Source organism: Xiphophorus maculatus, chromosome 10, assembly GCF_002775205.1.
Source record: "Xiphophorus maculatus strain JP 163 A chromosome 10, X_maculatus-5.0-male, whole genome shotgun sequence".
In the NCBI taxonomy this organism is placed as follows: Eukaryota; Metazoa; Chordata; class Actinopteri; order Cyprinodontiformes; family Poeciliidae; genus Xiphophorus; species Xiphophorus maculatus.
In genome coordinates, this window is record NC_036452.1 from 20,620,228 (window position 1) to 20,642,031 (window position 21,804).

Sequence of the window (21,804 nt, forward strand, 5' to 3'; positions counted from 1 at the left end):
TTTCCTTTTTAGAACTTGACTGTGAAAATAGAGGAGCTCTGAGCAACCAAGAATTTGATTTAGCTAGTATTGAACACCAGAGGGCAGCAAAGATACTTAGCAGGAGCATAACAAGGAAGCGGAATGATGAAGAAGAAGAAGAAGAAGGGGGAAACATTGCGACACATCAAAGGTAGTATAAATATAAATACATAGACTCACGATGTAAACACGTCATTTTAGACGAGAGCAGTTTAAGGTTTTTGTGTCTTTCTACATTTAAGTTGAGGTATTATTGCGCTGTTTTTGCAGACAGTGTGTTTGAGACAAACCACATATATTTGACGGTACAGAGCGACACATGACTGTCAGTGACGTTTCAGAGGTTTCGATTTGATTAATGAAGACTTGAAATAATGGGATATGGTTCGGCTTGCATATAGCTCACCAGAACTTTACCGAATATTTCGTAATTTACGATATTTCCGTCGGCAGGACTCATCAACTATGAAAGCAGCAATCCAGAAATAAATACTTGCATTCAACTGTGTGCTGCATTTCTCATGCCGAATTATTTGGAAGATCTTCAAGATTAATACGGAAACATTGGCTGACGTTTACCTTTAACGTCCACAAGCGTTTCTGCTGCTACACATAAAATGATTAAGATTTTCGCTGAAATTTTGCTCAGAATGGACTGTAAGGTTTTCGCTTTTTGTCACGTTGAAACCTTCAGCTGTCTTGTATTTCATTGAGCTTTTGTGTGAGTACCAAGAAGTGCATAATTATTAAGTAAAATGAAAGCACATTTTTGTGTATAAAAAAGTCTGATAAGTGTGGCGTGCTTTTCTTTTGAGCCCCCCTGAGCCAGCATCTGGCTCACTCTTAAGTCATTTGCATCTTTTAGATTTTCTTCCAGGATGGTCCTTGAACTAGTTCCATCCAGCTTCTCTCCCCAGTTGTTAGAAACAAATTCCCACAGCATTATTTTTGCTGCTACCTTGTGTCGGAGGAATGGCGTGTTCAGGATTATATGCTTGATTCAAGCTGGGATGTCTTTTCTCCTAACCCTGCTTTAAACCTCTCAAATTCTTTCTCCCCGACCTGTCTGCTGTGTTCCTTCGTCGGCCATGATGCCGTTTGTTTTTAATGTTCTCTATCAAACAGTCGACATCTTCACAGAACAACTAGATTTATACTGAGATTAAATTATGCAATGACTTTGACGACATTTAGGGGTATTAAACCCAATTATCTCATACAAACTACACTCAAAAAGACGCTCAAGCCAAATTTAACTGCCTGTAAGATGGACTTTGTTAAACATTTGCAAACTGCCTTTGTGTTAAAAATAAGTAATTGTGAAGTTTGTACAAGCCCATCCACACCGCTAGTTATGTGACGTGCTTCTAAAATAAATTCGTATTTTATTGGAAAAAGAAAAAGTGGAAAAATCAAGCATTTAAATTGATTACCATGGCAATGGCCCCGACATTCAAATAGGTAAAATCCATAATGAAACCTCCTCTAAGTACCCTGACAGCTGTATTTTTCATTGTTCAAACAGCTAGTATACCTTAATATCCATTACACAGTGGAAACTATGTTGGTTTTACAACAATCTTCCTTATCTCTGTTTTTAGATGTTCAGCCAATCAGCACAAAGTAAAGTTAATGGTGCTCCTGGATTGGCTGCTTTGCAGGGAAAAGGCTCAATCAGCAAACAGAAGGAGGAGTTGTGAACGATTTACTTTGCTGTTTTACAATTGTAGTTTGTCTATATAGGGTTGTAGTTTGGCAATGGTGGTGGAGGAAGTGAACGAAGCCATACATGGCCACGCTTCCAAATACTGAGCAGTTTAAGCCGGAGCTAGAAGAATGCTTAAGACATTTTACTGCTAATAAAGATGTTGTTCGGATCAACACTTTTCTCTTCGCAGTAGGGGATGATTGTTTACAACGTATTCACTTTTCGCTTAGCTTCACAGTGTAGCTGGTGCATTACATATGTCAAGGTCAAACATGGGCGATTGGGTAAAATCGGATCCGGTCATTCAAACTTCAACAGAGTACATGCCTCCGGCAAGCAATCGTTTCTCTGTAGCCGAGGATTCAGATTATCTGTATGAAGCCAAGCATAGAACAAGCTGCCAGGCTAATTTAAGATGCGTTTTCTCTCAAAATGGTTGCTATGGAAACTTGGTGACAGCTAAAAGACACCACTCTTTGTCGCAGGGGAGATTTCTTGACAGCCTTACCATCCGCTGTGCCTTCAAGTCAACCCTTGTCCTTCCAAGTTGGGAATTTTGTTGTTTTCTGACTTCAACGTTTTTCACCAGGTTCTATGTACCAGCTGAGGACCTCTGAGGAAGAAGAATACAGCAACGAAATCTCCAAACTCAGGCAAGCGGTGTTACAAAACAATGACATACTCCTTGACAACATGCTCTGCCAGGAGATTTACAAGAAAGTCATTAACTGCAGAGGGGGATGGGGCATCGCAGGCACTCCCCTCCATGCCGCCGTGTCTAAAGGCCACCTCAGCTGCCTGCAGGTTCTGCTGGCCCACGGCGCTTTTGTAGACACCGTAGACGTCAAAGCCCAAACGCCTCTTTTCAACGCAGTTCGCGGAAGATACCTGGACTGTGTCCTCGCCCTCCTCGGAGCTGGCGCCAACCCCAACGGAAGCAAGGCCAACAACAGCTCCCCGGTCCTCACCGCTGCCAGGGAGGGCGACGTGGAGATCCTCAGGCAGCTGCTGGTTCACGGCGCCGATGCGAACTCTCGTTCTAAGGTCCTGGTGTGGCCCTCCTACGTCAGGGTGACCAGCGGACCGCTCTACCTGTCTGCAGTTTATGGACACATGGAGTGCTTTAGGCTGCTGCTCCTCCACGGCGCTGACCCCGATTACAACTGCACGGACGCGACCTTCCACAGTCTAGCCAAGCCGCCCAGAACGGTGCTGGAGATGTGCCTCAGGTACGGCTGCGGCGTGGAGTACATCCAGCTGCTGATCGACTTCGGTGCAAATGTCTACCTCCCTACGCTGATCATCGAGAAGTCCACGAAGCAGAACGAAGCAGTGGAGCTGCTCCTGAGTGAGAGAGGTATCCACTCAATATAACCAAGTTACAGTGCTTTGTCAAAGTAGTCATATCCCCTTTTCATTTTATCACAGCCAGAAATCTTGAATGCACTTCATTGGTATTTTACCCGATAGATCAACACAGAATTGTGCATCATCCTGAAGTAGAAGGAAATTTCCCATAAATTGTATGTAGAATAGAATCATTTTTCATTGTACTATAGTAGGGAAATTCAGGTGTAGCAGCAACAAGTCAAAGATATGCTGGAGGACGTAGCTTCACACAAAGTCAAAAAATGTATGGAAATAGGAATAAGAAACAAACGTAAAAAAAGATTATCTCTTGTAGAAATGTACAAGAGACAAATGTTTATATATTTATAAAATATAAATGTACATTATAATATTTAAAAGTATATCAGTTATGCATAACATTTTTAGTAATGCATCAGTTATTAAAAATAGCTAAACGATTGCACTTATATTATGAATGATTGACCTGCTGTGGCCCGAACGCACCAGTCTCTCAGCTGGTCCGCTCTGAATTGCGTAATCAAACGTTTGCGAATCTCTCTACCGCCACACAGACAAATTGGCTTTAGTGGAATTTCAAGCATCGTTTCCACCAAAGTTTTGAAATCAAGGAACATTTCTCCAATTAAAGTGATCAGAAATCGACGACACTCTCTGAACGAGGGATACCTGATCCCAGCAGGACTCGGTTTGCCTCCATAACTCTTCAACGCATCGTCAGATAGTGAGATGTATCCTCTAATGGCAGATTCCTTTAATAAAACACTTTTTTTCCTCATTTTTCCATCTTCAGGAACTCCCAAAGCCTTGACCTCACAGTGCCGACTTGCTGTGCGAAGACACCTGAAAAGCATCAACAAGATCCACTGCATCAACGAGCTGGACATGCCAACCAGTCTGAAACACTTCCTGCAGCATAAAACAGTCCCTGTCCATGTTCAGTAAAGAAGAAAGTGTGCGTTATTTTATCATGTCTTAATTTCAGTTTAACAGCGGGTCTTTGCATAACGTGTCTTAAAACGGCTTCCGTCTCTTCATGGGCTGCTCTGTTCAGAATGTTCAGTTAGAAGATTAAATCTTTTCTACTTCTTAAAGATGCGTTTACTTAGAATTTGCTGACTCGGTTTTGTACAGGTGTATCTCGCTGAATGAGAATATGATTAGAAAGGTTATTTACGTCAGAAATTTATTCCACACAGGAGCTCATGTAGAATTAGAAAATTCATTCAAGAATTTCATGGAGCTTCACAGGGAGTGGACTGAGTCTTGAGTCAACACATCAATAGACGCTTCGCACACGGACTACAAACGTCGCGTCACTCGTGTCGCGTCACTCCCGAGCCAGAGACAACAGAAGCTTCTTACCTGGCTATGGAGAAAACGAACTGGACTGTTGCTCTGTGGCTCAAAGTCTTCTTTTTAGATGTGAGTAAATTCTGCATTTCACCTGGAAACCATTGTTCCAGGGTTTGGAGGAAGAGTGGAGAAGCACGCAATCCATGTTCCCTGGAGTCCAGTGTGATGTTTCCACAGACTTTAATCTCTGAATTATAACTTTAATCTCAGAAAATGGCATCCTTCAACCATGTCAACAACAACAAAAAGTCATTGAAGCTGGTAGCTCCCAGGTGCCCATATGCATTACATCAGCGTTCCTAGAATAAACTTCAAACTACTGGCTTTTTTCTTTTAGTGCCTCTAATCTTCTGTAAACAAACTCTAAAAATGACTGAAAGAAAATCGCTTGGTCGCTTTATACATTTGCAACTTCTGAAGTTGGCCAATAGATGGCAATAGATGTTGCTGCATTTGAAAGAAGAAAAATCAAAGATGATCTCTGCTGTATAAAAATATATGTAGTAAGTGTAAAATTAACTTATCATCTTAGTAGCATGCCTTCACAGATTTAATGTTGTTAAATGATTTAACTGCATAAGTTTCTAAATCAAAACGCATTTAGAACGTTTAGAAAGCATTTACCGAGTCATGTTGCCAAAAATGATGCGTTTCATATTCAAATGCAATACTGACCCTCTCTATTAGTACATCTATAGGTCAGTCAAAGAAATACAGAAAATGTTCAATTTGTTCAAAATGTTCTTAAAGGTGAGCTTTCATTAAAAGTAAAAGCACCAGTAATTATAGAGTCAAACAAACAAAATACAGCGCCCTCTGGTATCGGGAAAGTAAAACTTAATCGTTTCTCCTTTATATTGTTATTATTGCCACTTGGAAGCTGTTTGTTTTGATAGATTTTCAGTGAATATCGCACGCTGCTATATATTAATCCCCAATAAAATAAACTACAAAACTGCTTTGTTAGCAGATTTTTATATTTAACGAGTTGAATGAAGGCTTTTAAATGTACTTACAGGATGAAGATCCTGCCACTAGATGGCAGCATCTTCATCGAAGGAAACCTTAGAGTAGTCTAGATATCTTTAAACTTCACCCAAAATGTAAATTTTATTGCCTATTGTATTTTGAAGTAACGCTTCCCTTCCCACGTTGGCTCATGACACAATTTGTTTTTTGTTTAAAAAAACTAGAATTAGCTCTTCTATTATCTATTTTGTCTGATTACACCATTTTCCAAAAAATGAAATCAAATGTTACAATCTTATGGTTACTTTGAGTAGCCCTTATTGCCAAATATTCCTTAACTCTTAATTATATTTGTTGACTAGTTTTACTTCTACAAGAGTAAAAATATGCTAAAGTAGCGCTACTCTTAAACACATTTCTTTTTTTGTTCTTTTTTTTTTTTTACCACCTTTGTTTAAAACGAATCCTGTTAAGCAGGTGTGATTCCCCTGATCAACCAGGAGATGGCAGGAGACTTGCGCTGCCCTGCAAAAAGCCCCAGCAAAACCACCTGAGACATTTTACTCCATTGTGTTACAACAGAGGAGAGAGGCAAATTATAAATTGTTTAATAAATTGAAGAATACAAGAAACACCAGATTCTGTACATTTACGTTACTAGTATGATGTACCCTTATTAAACCCCATAATGCCATGTTCAACTGAAAAAAAAGACAAAACAATAGTTTTTAAGCTGTCATATTAAATATATTTTCTTTTCTGAAAAAACATCAGCAAACAAAACCTTCACCAGCACTTGAATCACAAAACCTTCCAGTCTTATTCAACTGTAAGAATCTCATAGAAAACATATCAGTTCAAGTACAGCAATCATTGCATGTTAAAGTTTGCTCACAGTTCAACTTCAAGTAGTGGTAATTAGACTCAACAACTGGTTCCCTTCTTTAAAACTGAGGTCAGCTGTGCTTCTCTGAGCCTTGGTTTATTTCTTTTCGGTCGCCGTGGCGTCCTCAGCCCAGCCCCACATCTAGTGACATCATCACGACAAATCCCAGAATGGAGGTCCACGAAGCCAGTCTGCCGTTACCGCTGGCAGCACCAAGAGACAAGAGATAACAGCAGAGGACAGATGGGTAAATGACTCATAAAAAAGTAGTACATTTCAGAAATCTGGAGATTAATCTAAAACATTTTCAAGAAAAAACAAGGAAATTTCTGAATTCCAAAAGTCAAAAATTTCGACTTCTGGAAATTGTTTGAGAAATTTCCATGTTTTCCTGGGAAATTTATGAGATTAATTCCAACATTTCAGTTTTCTCTTCCTTGCAAATTTCAGAATTTTGGAGAACAGAAATTTCCTTGATTTTCCCTGAACATTTTTCAGTTTGTTTTCTAGCAAATTTCTGACTTTTGATGCTCAGAAATTTCCTTGTTTTCTTTGAAAGATTTCTGAGATCAATCTCATAACTTCGGAGTTTTTTTCTTGCACACCGAGTTCTTTGGCGGAAATGTACTCCTGTCGTTTTTTTTATCTACAACGGCCCTGATACGCTATTGTACATTAGCACTCCAGCCTTCTCTCTAAACGTTAGCCATATTTTTCCACTAACCTGACTTGAGCCTCAGGAATGATGTCATCCACGACGACGTAGACCATCGCTCCGGCAGCAAACGCCAACGCGTACGGCAGCAGCGGTTCTGCGAGTACGACTGCGACGGCGCCCAGCAGGCCGGCGATGGGTTCTACCATTCCACTGAGCTGACCGTACCTGGTGGAGAAAGTGACGTCGTGATGGAGCATCTGCTGTAGGCCAGAACATTTACAGAGCGGATAAGAAGGTTTACCTACCAGAAGGCTGTCCAGGTTGAGACCCCGGAGCCCCTAAGAGGCAGGCTCACCGCCAAGCCTTCTGGGAAGTTCTGGATCCCGATCCCGATAGCTAGATTTCTGAAGGAGAGCAAACCACCAATAATCAAATAAATGTTGATTAAAAAAAATACATAATCAAGTGACATCCTGTCAAATGTCTTAATTTACTTTGGGAAAAAAAGAGAGAAAAAAATGTGAAAAAAAATAATAATTTGATTTCCAAGTAGGAGAATTTGGAGTTTCTCATGAAACAACCTCAACATCCATTATGGCTACTTTGCAGGTAAAAAACTTGGACATAGCTGGAGTTAGAAATATCGCCTTGTTACAGATTCCTGAAAAAGTATTCATACCTCATGAACTTTGTTGAACCAAATATTATATTACAATTTTATGTGATGAACCAACACAGTGGTGCAAAATTATAAAGCAGAAGGTAAATGATGCGTGACTTTCAAATCTAATTTTCAAATCATTGCATTCATAACTAGCTCCTTTACGGTGACACCTCTAATTGAAGTAATGCAACTATTTGCTCTCTGAAGTAAACTGCTTCTAGAAGAATGAATGAAGTTTGTTGTTAAAATGGGACAAACTGTGGAGAAGTTCAGGAGATGTGAATTCTTTTGCAAGACGCTGTAAATGTTTTACACCAGCAGGTTGAGTTGCATCAGTTCACAACTTGACCAGGACTGGGTCCACTGTTTTCCTCTTCCTCTCTACTCAGAGTTCTTGAAATGTTCTCCCCTGCTCTCCTAGTTGAGATGTTTCTAAAGGGGCAAAGGTCAGCTTACTTGAACAACTCACCGTTTCTGGTTGTTTCTAGCTCCGTGTCGCAGTTAATTCATCTGTACTGACCTTATAAATAATTGATATCAAGATTTATTCTTAGTCCAACTAAAGTCAGCCCAAGGACCACCACTAGCTATACAGTTTGAGGAAAAACAGTTTCCAGTTAAACAGGATTTTGCACTGAATAAAGCTGTTCTTATGTGTATCCTCATATTAGTAATGATGATATGGATTTTACTCTCCAGGAACAACAACATGATTAAATTTAGCGATCAAGTATTTAGCTGAATATTCAAACTGGGAGGATTCTAACAAAGTGCCTGCAGTTGCTTATTGAGCCACTCAGCAAATTATAAACAGGAAAACTGAAAGTATGAACAGTGGGATGTGAAGGTCAGTGTTCCAAGAAACTTAGAACATCTAGGAACTTTAATTTTTAACGTTCTAACAACAATTTTCAATTTTCTGATTGGATGGGGAGGCTGCATGCAAGGGGAAATATCAGCCTTTTCTCATAGAGCTGCACAAAACATGGCAAACTATAAATCATTTACATGTCACATAGTCACACTTATCAAAGTGTTGCATGGCTAACAGTGAGTCGGCTGCACATTTTTAATTGAGTCGTTTCTTTCTCAAAGGTAACAATGACAATAAAAATCTGATTCTGACTTCATGTTTCCAAACAGAATTTTCCTCCTTATATCATGCAGCCCTATTGCCCAACATTACTCAGTATACAAATAAACATAAAGCCGGTTGTATGAAGATTAAAAACATTGTCTTTATATAGCCCCTATTCTGAAAACTTAGAGCAGGTCCTTTACTGCCTAGAACACATCCAATCTAGAAACTGGGCATCTGTCAGAGAATTCTTGGTCGTAAATAGAAAAAAAAAAAAAAAGAAGAAAAGTGAGAGTGACTAAATTTGAGATCATTTTTTATTTTTTCTCCAACACCTGCAGAGACCAAATGGTCCGGGACTTTTCATACACGCTCTAGATGTGGCTTTAAGCTGGGCTAAGTTAATAGTTGACACACTGAGCTGGGCGCAAGGAGACGCACACCAAGCGCACCGTTCCCACCATGCAGGTTGGCAAGACGAGTGCTGCTTGGTTGTGCACTTTTGAATTTTTGGAACTCGGCACGGATCGCATGTGCCACTTTTCACCCAAATTGGATTATCTGGAAGATGTTCTTGCAGAGCGGGTCGGTCCTCTTACATTGGCATTTATATAATCCCTCTATGAAGGCTTATGTTAAAATGTGGCACCAACGTACGCGGATCACGCGCGCTCAATGTCAACTTTCAAAAGAACGACTATAACTCAGCTTTTAAGAGCTTCAGAGGAAAACACTGAATAATAACACAAATTCAAAGCAAAAAGAGATCTGCAGTACCCACAGAATGTTAGCATACTGTGGGTAGCTATGCCCACTGAAATTACTCTAATTCTCTCCACTGCTTGCGCTGAGTCACATTACATGGCCTCATTGGCCCGAAATAACTGCCCAAAGGGCTTAACATAATCTTAATCTCAAAGGACTGTGGTGAGACTGTGGACCTCTCACCTCTTTGTCCTTCTGCTTCTCTTTCCTGAGGCTCATTTTTCTTATCAACTGAACAAGTCAAAAGCAGCTAGTCTGCTTCTCTGGTGCGGTATCTCCAGATTGGAAAAGAACTTACTGTGATAAGATTTACAGATGCAGAAACCAACCACATCTACCACTCCTGGAGACGGACTTATAGATCTGTTATTGCATCCATAACCAACTGATGGATTTTGATTGATGCTTCTCTCACAAACCTCTCCAGTCTTTGTAGAACAGCTGCATTTATACTGACAATAAATGACACACAACTCTAATATATGAACCAATTCGATGTCTTCTGAGACCAAATGGTTGCTAAACTTATTGGCAAAAATGGTCAAGTGGAAAGAATATAATAAAAAATTCTAATCTGATTTTGTCTAAATGCTCAACAGTGAAATCATACAATATTTAATGAAGCAGGTTAGATTTTTTTTTCTAGTACAGGGTTGTGTAAAACAGCAGAATTATGTAATCAGATTTTCTGAATAGTGGAAGGCGAAGCACCAGCTGGTTGCTGCCCCAAGATGAACAAATTTTCTATTTATACTGTAAGCGTATCTGCAGAACCACGTAGCTCTGCTGAGGAGCAGATTAAGCAGGTAATTCCACGATGTAACCACTAGATGGCAACAGCAGGCAAGCCCTTTCATCTTGAAGAAATGCATAAAACACGTTTATTTGAAGTTTATTTATACTAACAAATTTTAAAAGGTTAACATTAAAACATATTTATATGTAAATGGTCATTATGTTTTTGCTGTAACAAAAAAAATCTTCTAACATGATATGTTTGAACCAAATACCCAAATTAAGGGATTCATTAATTAGGACTGCGTTTTTCACCGATTAAAAACCTTGATAGTCATCTTACCTGGCACTCTCAAAGGTAGCAGAAGGTGTTTTTCCTATGGCTCCGAAACCGACCCCTACAGCCAGGCCCTCTGCAGAGGCGGAAAAGAAATGGCAGACAATTGATTTTCATCAGTTTGTGTCCCACACTATAGGAAAGAGGAGGAGGAAAAAAGGTCAGCCTTAGAAACGGATAACTAAAGCATCAAATGACTCAATATCACAGGTAGTACAACATACGGAACAGAAGAATGAAAGAAAAATAAAAAGATATGACAGGATTGTCATCTCACTGAACACAGTGAGGATTTCCCACTGTGTATCTTTTTCTTCTGTTCTTTTCTTTGCTGCCTACAGTCAGGTTTCCAGCCCTGATAAATCTGCAAAGGCAGCTCCGAAACATGTTTGTTGAACTACTTATGTATTAAGTATTAAGTGCTACAATCACTCCAGACTGCTCTGACTTACAGAGCTCATAACATATTATACTGTATGTACCCAAAGCTTCAATAACTTGGAACCATCTAAATTACTTTTAGTCCAGACAACTTCTGCCTCCACTTCTATGCTACCTGTACTGCTAACCGTCTAAACCACTACCTAAAAAACAAATTAGACCAAGTAACTGCAGATATTTAGCCAACGTCACCAGGCCTGTAATCCATTCATTCCTCCAGCCACTGGGGGGCACTGTTATAATGCAGGGTGTATAGCTGGAGTGGAGCCGTTTGCCTTTTACCACCCAAATCTTGATGAAAACTAAATATGGCATTACCAAATTCAGCGATGACTTGCTTGACATTCAGGTTATTCTTGGTAAGCTTGTGTATCCACCTTATTCCTGGGAGGTTTACTGGGGAAACGATTATGGGTCTTACTTCCGGCGCCCACCGGAAGGAGCTGTATTTCACTGTAATTTGTAGGGTTTTTTGCTAATCTATATTCATGATAGACGTTACATCTCTCTTTTCGGTTATAATGCAATATTTAGTTAAACCTGTTCACGGACACACAGCCTGCTATCAGAGAGCTGCTCAGCACAGAGGATCATAATTGTGAGTTTAATCACGGGGAGCAACAGGAACACGATCATTACGTTTTGTAATGGAATGACTGTGAATTAGCAGCGATGCTAGCAGCTCGTTTCTCTGAAGAACTGACAGTAATAAAGAGAAAAGCAGAGAAGCTGCTCAGAGATCTGAGCTGCAGGTTTATGCCGACAGTATAAAACACCAGAAATACACAACATTAACTTGGTGTGATGTGAATTTGATTTTTCGTTTGAATTAAAAAAAAAAAAAAGTTCATGATATGAGTATTTATTATTATGATTGGGCCAGCAAAATTTATTTATAAGACAAAATAAAATATCTGGGATTATTTAGTCCATCACAACCAGAACCTCGAGGTTCTCCGTTGCTGAGTGTTGTTGCAAATCAGTGGAGAAATAGCCACAGCTGCTGCGCTCCAGACCGTAATACGCTAGTGCAACTTGAAGATCTTCAAGTTGCCATCCCTCCCCGCAATAGCTGTAGGTTGCGGTAAACCAATATAGTCACATTTAAGGTTTGATAGCTGGTGTTCCCACATATTTTATAGCCTAAAAGCTCTGACGAAAGCTGGTTAGCTAGTTGCTAACATGTGAACAAATGGGGGTTCCGGTTAGAGGCGGAAGTCGCCCCCATAAATCAGGCAAAGCCTCATGGGGGCTAGGAATAAGGTGGATAAAACTATTTGAGATCCAGAAATAGGGCTTCTGATAGTTTTTGGTTAATATTTTAAGGATCCTTATGAAGGATTTCTACAGTTGTGACTGCTGTAACACGGCCGCTGCTTCTCTTCTATGTTCTGACCACCCTGTGCAGTGTCCCCCCACTGTCGCCCTGGTTATCTCATTGGTTATGCTTGTCACACAGGCTTTAAGCACTCTTCATTCAAACCGAAAGCGAAAAGGTCACGGCGAGCGATGTATCCGTGAGCGCGTTAGTGTGCTCGAGAAGCTCGGGAATGTGTTTGCGTGACCCGTGAAGACAGATCTACTGGCTGTTTTGCATTTCCCGCTGTCACGGCACCTCTCCACACTGATTACAGGCTGTCGGGGCTTGAGGACAGGTGTGGGCTGGTCAGCCGCTGAGAGCCTTCTGTAACACGAGGGTCACGACGCTGAAGCGAAAGTGGGGGGATTGTAGGTCCACAGTCACCCTTATACAACCCAGCATCTTTCCTGCAAGGATTGAGCGGGTATGGAGGCTGAATGAAATCTCGATCGATTGGGCGGATTTTATTTCGCTTTAATAAAACATCTACTTCTTACACATCATGCGGCTTAAGAAACTTTCCAGCAGTTTGTGTCTTCATTTGCAGCACCTCCAATGTGTTTTGTTTTTCAGCTCTTGCATCAAATGAATAGAAAATGAAAAACATGGACTATTCAACCACATGTGGTGCTGAGAGCTGCAGCTGCACCCTCGATGGTGTTTAATTAGTCCTGTAAGCTGTGCCCGGAGTAGCAAACTCCTCTCTGCAGTTACAGTAGGAGTAGATGCACCACAGTGCACAAGAGTGGGATCGTGAGAAGTTGTGAGTACTTGTGAGACCAACCATACTCAGGGGTGAGCCTAGATTATTTTTCTTAAGGGAGGTAGGCATGGGCACAAACTGTAGAAGGGTCACACATGAAAATTGAAATTTTATCCTAATGCATTGCCTTAGATTAGATTGAATAGTGAACAAAACTTTTTATTTACACAAAATGAATCTGTTTAGCATGTGAAAACTATGGAAATCCCTCTCCCCTGTGAATCTCTCCAGCTCTACCTGGGAGATCCCCAAGGAACATATTGTCCCTCTAGCAAGTTCTGAGTCTGTGCTGGACACTCCTCCCAGTGGACACAAACACTGAGATGCCCTGAAGACTTCCTAATCTGCTAAATAATGCTGTCCATCACAACGGATTAAGACATGCCTTTCTGTCCATCTTGCTGGTATCTATTTATGCCATATACACAGGTATATTTATGGCATAATTATTAGGTACAACGGCACTGAAGTAATATTTAAAATGCAAAAACAGATGGCTACCCTGTATTCAGAGAATACAGTGGATGATTAAGTCAGTGGGCAATGCAGATTTTCATTATAAACATCACAGGGTCTCTCAGTGGTCTAAAGTCTGAAACAGAGCCTATGAACTCTCCTGATGTTGCTATGGAAGGGGTAAAGTCTTTCATTGGGAAAGGACTGACACTTTTCAGAGGTTCTTGTCAGGTGGTTGGACGAACTGTCTATCACAACACAATACCAGTGGAACCAGTTACCCAGTTAAACTCTGGTTGCTTCTACCAGGGATGCTACAGAGCAATCAGGTCCATTCATTAATATTTATATAAACACTGAATTCCTAAATCTTGTGTTTTCACACCTCAGTCTGATAGACTCTGTTCAATTGATCAAAATTGCAACCCTTGTTACATTTTCAGCTGTTGAGTTTCACTTTCACATTGTACTGTCAAACGATCCAACTAATTGAAAAACCTGTTCACCTCCTCGCCTGTGGCGGCATGGCAACAGGAACCACCAAAGGACACAAAAATCTCAGAAGACGACATGACCGCAACTTTCTTCTTCACAATATGTAAACAAAAATGGAGTGGCATCAGATTTTAGCAGTTTGAAGATATCTCTTTTGTCTTTGGCAAAGAACCACAAGCTATTTCTCCCACTAGTGTTATACTCACACGATTGTTTTGGTTGTATTTACCCAGAATGCCCTGCGCTACAGTCCGCTCCCTGCTTTTGGAGCGCTCTCCGCTCTGCTTGGCGTATGCATTCAGGAGCTGATATCACTCACCAACATACTGCGGGTGTTGTTAGACATTCTGTGTGTGGTCAAAGCTGTATTTTAACAGAAAAAGACTGACCAATTAAAGCTTATTTAAAGCATTTCTAAGGAGAGAGAATATCCTCTCTAAGCAGACCATCGTCTTCTCCAGCTTGAGTGGCAGCATCTATTTTTCAAACTTCATTTCTGATGCCTCTCCCTCCTGCTCTTTTTGTAAGCACACTTGTCTTGCCTAAACTCCTGATTTTTTTCCCTTTTCTAAGCTACCTGACGCTTGCTGATGATAAGTTAATCAAGCACTAGTGGGTAAAATGGTGATGGTAAACGGGCTGAACTTACACAGCGCATTTTCTGTCACTGTGATCACTGAAAGTGCTTTAAGCTACAGTCACATTCACCCCAACTCTAAAACACGCACATGTGTATGACAATATACAGATTGGTAGGAACTTGGTGTTAAGTGCCTTTCCCAGCAGCCCATTGACATGTGACAGGAGAAAGATGAAATCGAATCAACGACCTTCCATTTCAAGACGACTACTCTACCCACTGATCCAGTCACCCCAGATACTTTATCACCCACGTGCATCATTGGTGTACTTGGTTTTTTAGAGCCTAAAGATGAGATCATTTTTATTTTGTCTTAACATTTACAAGCTTAGAAGTGACAAATTAAATACGTTTTTCTCAATGTCTGGTAGTTGTTTTCTTATCAGAATGACCTGTCTGATTAAGAGTATTGTATGTTCTTCTACTTTCAATTAATCCTTTTTTTATGAATAGTCTGGTTTCATTGATGCAAAAATAAGAGACTATAAGGAAAAATGAAAATAAAGGAAGAGGTAACAGGAAGGATGGAAGGAAAGAAAGTGAGATTAAACAGCTGTAGGTCTGGAGGGCCGAGGAGACACTTCATCATAATGTAACATCTGTGATTACCGCCAACAGTGCTTTCTGCTTCCAATCAACTTCCATCCGGTTCACTGAAGGCAGACATCCGGAGTCTAAATTATCTGAATAAACAACCTTTGGTGTCTTTGGATTCCCTTAACTATCCATTTTCAATCTTAGATTGCTGTAATACTACTGAGTCAATAGAAACTATTGCGTACACAGTGTTCTACTGAGCCTGAACGCAACACAAGCTGCAACAGTTAGGACTGTGGATTGGCTTCAACATCCTGTTGGGTACGTTAGCAAATACCTTAACAGATTAATTAGTTCTTTGATTTTTCCCTAACTTGAAAACTTTTGAGCTTTTTTTTTTGTCATGTTATATTATTCTCTCATCAAAACCAGATCTAGAATGTCGCTTTGATTCTTTCAAGCATGTTTGTGAAATCCTTAAATCTCCCATGGCAACCATATGGAGGTGTCTAAATGCTTGGTCTCACAAAGAACCGCCTACGTATCCAAAGGTCCACCATGAAGATTCACCCCCCAGCTGAGCTTCCACTTCACTGACTGCCTGTTCCCTGTGGCTTCCCCACTCAGACTAGTGGCAGCAGCAATTGGCAAACACCTGGTGGAAATGCAAGTCTGCTGGGTTTATCATACGAACTACTGCTTAGTCCAATGCTACTCAGAATGGTTGTAAATGACGTCTTGAGAACCAGTATTGTGATGATGTGGTGAAGGTGGAGTGTGAGAAACAGCAGGAGCTTCTTAAAGAGACAGAAGTCAATTTCAAGGCATCAAACTGAAAAGTAACATTTTTTTTTAAATAAAGGTTTTGTTAGCTCTAGTGACCTTTATTTTACAGTTGTTAGACAGGAAGGTGGGTTATGAAAGAAGGGGAAGGCATGTGGCAAAGGTCGTCGGGCCGGGACTAGAACCCGCGACCGCTCGTTGAGGACTATCCCTGCAGTGACGCAGGGGTTGAGCTTTACCCCTGTGCAACTGCCGCGCTCAAAGTAACAGTTCTTTTGAAGTCATGTTTGACTTCATTTTTATAACAACTTGACTGTGCTATAAAATGGCACTGTCTGGCTGAAAAATACATTATACCCCCGTTAAAAAACCCCAAAAAGAAACTAAGATTCATTCCATTATCATAACTCTAATGAAATGTCTGGGGGTTATGAACACCCAAGAAGAATGGTTGAACAATTTCCTTATTTAGCTCAAGAGTCAGATTTCTGGACACATTTGTAATGGCCAAGCTCAACATTTTACTTCAAACACAGAGGATAGTACAAGTTTTCAGAATTTCTTTATCAAGAAAAACTTGAAACTTGTGGCCTAATTAAAAGAGCTACAACAGAATGGCTTAGCTCCAAGCATAATCATGTGTTACTATGACATGATTCAACCCAATTTAATCATAGAAAATCAGTTTCATATCCTTCATCTACCTTGCTCTAACCAAGAAATTATCAGGGTAAAGTTATAAAATGGATAATTTTGGACATGCATTCACTTTACTGGGAAGAAAGTTTTTATGAGTAAATTTGTGTTTCTAGATGTGAGCAGCAGTCAATCCCACCCATTTCCTTCTCCATGTTCTATGCTCTTTTAAGAGTCTTCTGGTACTGCCACTGACAGACCATTGTCACAGCAGCCACTCAATTCCATTCCACATTCTTTTAATCTCCACTCCTCACCCGCTGACACACTCCTTCCTCCGCCGAGCCAAGCATCTCTACCTCCACTCTCTGCTCTTGTCTTCTGTTCAGCTCTGCGACTTTCATCTTTTCTTATAGTTCTTATCTCCATTGCCTGGAACTGACTAAAAGTAAGATTTTCTATGGATAATGTACAGTTGTGGTCAGAAGTTTACATATATTAATCGTGGAAATGAATATCAACAATTTTGTTTGTTCATTATTTTCCAGGGTGCCACTATACATAGTTGAAGTGATTTAGGACAGCAGCTTCAGCCTTTCGACGACTAGCCACATTAGCTGCTACAACACACAGTACAACCGAGCAGTTACATGTTACGAACAGCAAATAGCCATAAAGAGCTAATATATAAACAGATAATTTTCATTTCTTCCGTCGTGTTTACTACTTTACTGATGCAGATACAGGAGTGTTGCTAACCTTTTTAAATTGTTGTAGTGCTAGCATAGCGCCCAAAATCACTTCCCTTTTCATCTGTCTGATTGCAAATTATTCCCAAACGTTTGTGTTTGCCTCGTTGGCTAAAGAGTATCTAAACTTTTTCCACATTATTATCCCGTTTGTGCCATTTTAAGCCATGCCAAAGGCCAAGGTCAGTCATCTAATCGTCAATGTTGACTTTCACGTTTAGATGGCTGAATCGAAGTCCTGTGTTAAACTTTGATGTCCAACAGACTTGAATCAAATGGCTGAATCACCTCCTCAATAGGAAGCCAAGTTCTCCAGACTCCTGATAAAGACCTGATTATTTGACTCGAGTGTACTGAAGCAGAGAAAATCCTAAAAGTTGCAGGACACTGGCCCTCAAGGACTGGAGCTCAAGACCCTTGCCATAGGCTGACCATTACCAGGGCTTGTTTTTGTATCACCATGTTACAACCATCATGGTACCACTACCATGCTTGGCAACAAATATTGTGTCTTTAATTTGAAAGCCTTCATCTTGACTTCTCCAATCACACCAAATTGTGTGATCATTGCCATGCCTGACCTTAACATTTTTCTAGGCATTTGGCTCATCTGTGTGCAACTATAAATCCCCGCATTGCTTGAAGTTCTGTTGTACACCCACTAGCTCTTCTTCTGCTGGCACCATTGTAGTCCAATTCAAAACTGGCTTCAATGTGGACAGTGACCAAAATGTTCCAGTACTTTCCAGCTGGAGTAGCCCTGCACTTTACCAGAACATCGTAAAGTAATCATAGATGATTTGGGTCTTTTTTCAGAGCTTGGCATAAGGGTGGTAGATCAGATCAGTTGTCCTCATGTACAACTCTTTAAAGAGACACTCAGCTATTTAGATATGCACCCAAAAGTCTTTACCAGTTGTCTTACAGTTGTCCTTCAAAGATCTTTACCAAATTTCATTGGTCTTTAATTTCTTATAACAAATCCTTTATGGTGATGGCACAGAGAAGCTAAAAAAAATCTAAAATAATTAATGTATCAAGTGCTCAAACATGGTATAAGCTTAGAAAGGACCCTGTCGGCCCCAAAAAAGCTTTGATCAAACTCAAAACATTTGAAAACTGAAACAATTATTTGACTCCAAAAGTGATCTTTTAGCTAATAAGGCCATTCAGTGAAAATATGTTCCATTTGCCTTATTTTGGTCAATCCAGCTGGTTGCCATGACCTTGATTTGGCCATCACCCTAACTGGGAACAAGCCTAAGGCTGGCCATGAATGTTGGGTACTGTCTCTGTAGTGCACCAACAGTGTTCACATCCACTTTGAAGATCAGATCCTGCTATTATACAGCTGCTTTTTGTGGTGTTCAATGGCAGGCTTATGCCTTCAGGGCGACGACTTCTATTGCACCACAGACAGATGGGTGTTAACCTAATAAGAGAACTCATCATGCCCTGGTAAGATGCACTCGCTAAATGGTCAGTTTTTATTTCAGCACAAAATAACTCAACAAATTACTCCTCCACATCAGTTTTAATACTGACTGTAGCTTTCGCCGTAAAGTAGATGTAAGCTTTCATCGCCTTGAAACAGCAAATGGGTTTATTACAGGGTACGGACCTCTGCTTGTGGATGATGTAAAATTATGATTACTTAGGGGAAGGAGCGCTTCAAAGAAGCCAGAGAGCTACCCAACACTGGAAATTTGGGAAGCAAAATTACACACTGTTAGCATAAAAGAACACATCTGCTTCTAAAAGACACTTAATGTCACTAACTAAACACAAAATCAATTTTAACGGTAATGGCACTAACATTTACAAGATATGCTAATGGTTACATGGCTAAATAATAGCTCTATCACATTAAGTATCTGTCCTGCATTTCAATGGCCTACAAAGGTGCTCAGCATCAAGTTAAACCAGGCTGAAACATGTTTCAGAAATTATTACATCTTTTGCATAAGATTGGCAGTTCTGAGATGAACACATAGGCTGCAGATTTACATTATTACTATGACGTTGATACAAGTGTGACCCAAATGTCTTAGCAATAACCTAATAACCTTAATCTCATGTTATCTATGCAGGCAGTATGGATAAAGATTTACTCACCTCGGCAGGCTGAAGGCTTTATGTGACTTCAACAGATGGCTATATCCGTTGAAGCAATGCGACCTATTTTTCTTTTTTTTTTATTTCAAATTTCAGTATAGGAAACACATGGAACATTGAACTTCCATGCCAAAATGGACAGGAGAGGCGTAAAACAGGGTTTCTGCATGTTTCACCAAATCAACCAAATTTAGGACTTTTTCAGAACATTATGAATGACATATAAAACCTGTATCACGACAGCAATGTACAGAAGAAAATCCCATATCATATATAAGCACAGCCTCACAGTGCATGTGGCTCTCTACAGCCTCTTAACCCCCATAGTGCCAAGCTTTTTTGAACAGAACACAGGTAGCATTGTACGGGTTGGCAACAGAAGTTAGCCAGTGGTGAAAACAAACGTCATCTAGCCAATTGACAATAAATTAGCAAAATTAATTAGATGCTAAAAATCCAGCTAGCAAGCAAGGGTATATTAGCAGGTTATTTCTGGTAGCCTCAACTGCCTCAAGTCACAGAAAGCAATGACTTTTTACTATTTTCCTTTCAACATGGTGTTTGTTTTGCAACATGAAGCTACAGAAAAGCTGGAAAGGAAAGTCTTCTATGATAATTAAGTCTTTGACACTGATGGCTAGTGCACAGTATGCAGCAGTTGAAATTCCTGACTCAGTGTGTCTTGCTCAGTGGAAAGAAGTCTTTCACAGACAGATATACACCATTACTGGATTCATCAGTCAGTTCAATCGATGTTGTTGGGTTATTTAGATACTGGCTACAACTGTGATAATCTTGCCTCTGGCCTTCATTTCAAACTGCACACTGAAAATGACAGATCACCGCAGTCTAGGCTGAATATTAAATGATTCGAGTCAATCAATATCAATGTTGCTGGTAATGTCTGTTTTCTCAGAACCTGTCATCTTGTGTTAAGAAGCCGTCTTGAATCTTTTTTTTTTTTTTTTTTTACCCCTCCAGGGGGTCTTTTGTGGGCTCTAGTGTCCCTTATATGACAGTAGGCTGACAGGAAACGGGGAAGGAGAGGGGGGAAGACATGCGGCAAATATCGTCAGGTCCGGGAGTCGAACCCGCGACGGCCGCGTCGAGGACTGAAGGCCTCCAAATATGGGTCGCGCTAACCCCTACGCCACCACGGCACGCCCAGCTGTCTTGAATCTTAAGGCCAATTCTAGGTTTAGACCTGTAGGGGTCGGTCACCTTCCAGGGTTCATGACTGAACCAATGGTTAAACAGAGTTTTAACTTATTTTTCAGGTTGTGGCGCCTGAATAAACAACAGAATTGGCAATGCTGCATTCAAACAGGGTTCATGGGTAGAATATAGCTATAAACAGAGAAAATAAATCCATATGTATTATGATTTATTAAAAAAATCAATGTCATACTTGATGGTTTACCCACACCACCAAAGGTTTGGGCTGAAATGTCATCTTTTACGTCATATGAGAATATTTTTCTGTCTGCATCACTGATTGTCACCTTGGTAGATGGAAGTACAAGAAAAACCCTGACATTTCATTAAAAAAAACAAACATAAGCTTCAGCTGCAGCTCAAACACATTTTAAGGCAACACATTAAGTTATTTTTTATAAGCACTAAATACTATGATTTTACAGTGCTTACAATAAAAAAACAAAAAAGAGAAGCAATAATTATTCCCTCTCATCCTTATATAAAATACAACATTGGCTATTATATTACAGTACTGTTACTCAAGGTTTCTTGCTCAGCCTGGTGCTTGTGTGCTCGGGCAGTCATTCATCCAGTACTTTACTTGGTGACAATAATTTTGAAAATATCACTTGATAATTATGTGTTATTAAAAGGTTGGAAAAGTAATACCTGAACACCAACTATAAAGTCTTAGAAATGCGAACATTTCAAAAAGACTTTAAAAAATAAGCAATGCTTAGCCTGGCGGGGGCACAAGTAAGGCCTGGTGGCCCACCAGGCTTATAATACACTGGGAGAAACCCTGGTTACGGTAACATTTACTTTACTTGGATTTTGCTACATAGATTTAAGCAAAAATATAAGAAACATTCACTAAATGTTGTAGTCTTCCCATGCTTACTACAATTCAGTATCTGCTACTTTCAAGATTATAATGCTAATACATTGTGTTCTGCTCTTTGTGAGCCTTTTTCCAGAGCATTTTTATCTGACATCTATTGTGATGAAATGTCGAAATGAAAACAGAACTTTAAAACTGGACGATTGAACATTTAAAAGATTTGGAAATTAACTTTCAAATCCTTGG

The 21,804-nt window shown here is 40.1% G+C and overlaps 2 protein-coding genes across 4 annotated transcripts in view; one reads left to right on the top strand and one right to left on the bottom strand.

The window, feature by feature from the left end:
- The first annotated feature begins 111 nt into the window (after positions 1 to 111).
- On the top strand, positions 112 to 4,777 carry LOC102216517 (ankyrin repeat and SOCS box protein 12-like). The gene is made up of 3 exons (XM_005807339.3): positions 112 to 172; positions 2,319 to 3,086; positions 3,891 to 4,777. Exons 1-3 carry the CDS (start codon positions 124 to 126, stop codon positions 4,040 to 4,042), a joined length of 969 nt encoding a protein of 322 aa, XP_005807396.2. The 5' UTR covers positions 112 to 123; the 3' UTR covers positions 4,043 to 4,777.
- A 1,237-nt stretch (positions 4,778 to 6,014) lies between these two features.
- Positions 6,015 to 21,804, bottom strand: part of slc39a11 (solute carrier family 39 member 11) — a 146,962-nt gene continuing 131,172 nt past the window's right edge. For all 3 annotated transcript variants that reach the window (XM_005807342.2, XM_005807341.2, XM_023340479.1), the window contains 4 exons: positions 10,552 to 10,621; positions 7,272 to 7,370; positions 7,033 to 7,191; positions 6,015 to 6,511 (listed from right to left, as the gene is read on the bottom strand). In XM_005807342.2, coding sequence (XP_005807399.1) covers positions 6,433 to 6,511; positions 7,033 to 7,191; positions 7,272 to 7,370; positions 10,552 to 10,621 — 407 coding nt within the window. In that variant the 3' untranslated portion in view covers positions 6,015 to 6,432. The remainder of the gene's footprint in view (positions 6,512 to 7,032; positions 7,192 to 7,271; positions 7,371 to 10,551; positions 10,622 to 21,804) is intronic.

Bases quoted from the DNA above. Each gene is read 5' to 3' on its own strand.
- LOC102216517 (XM_005807339.3), top strand. From the start codon at position 124: ATGATGAAGAAGAAGAAGAAGAAGGGGGAAACATTGCGACACATCAAA. The intron at 173-2,318 runs GTAGTATAAATA...GTTTTTCACCAG, and splicing joins AACATTGCGACACATCAAAG to GTTCTATGTACCAGCTGAGG. The intron at 3,087-3,890 runs GTATCCACTCAA...TTCCATCTTCAG, and splicing joins GCTGCTCCTGAGTGAGAGAG to GAACTCCCAAAGCCTTGACC.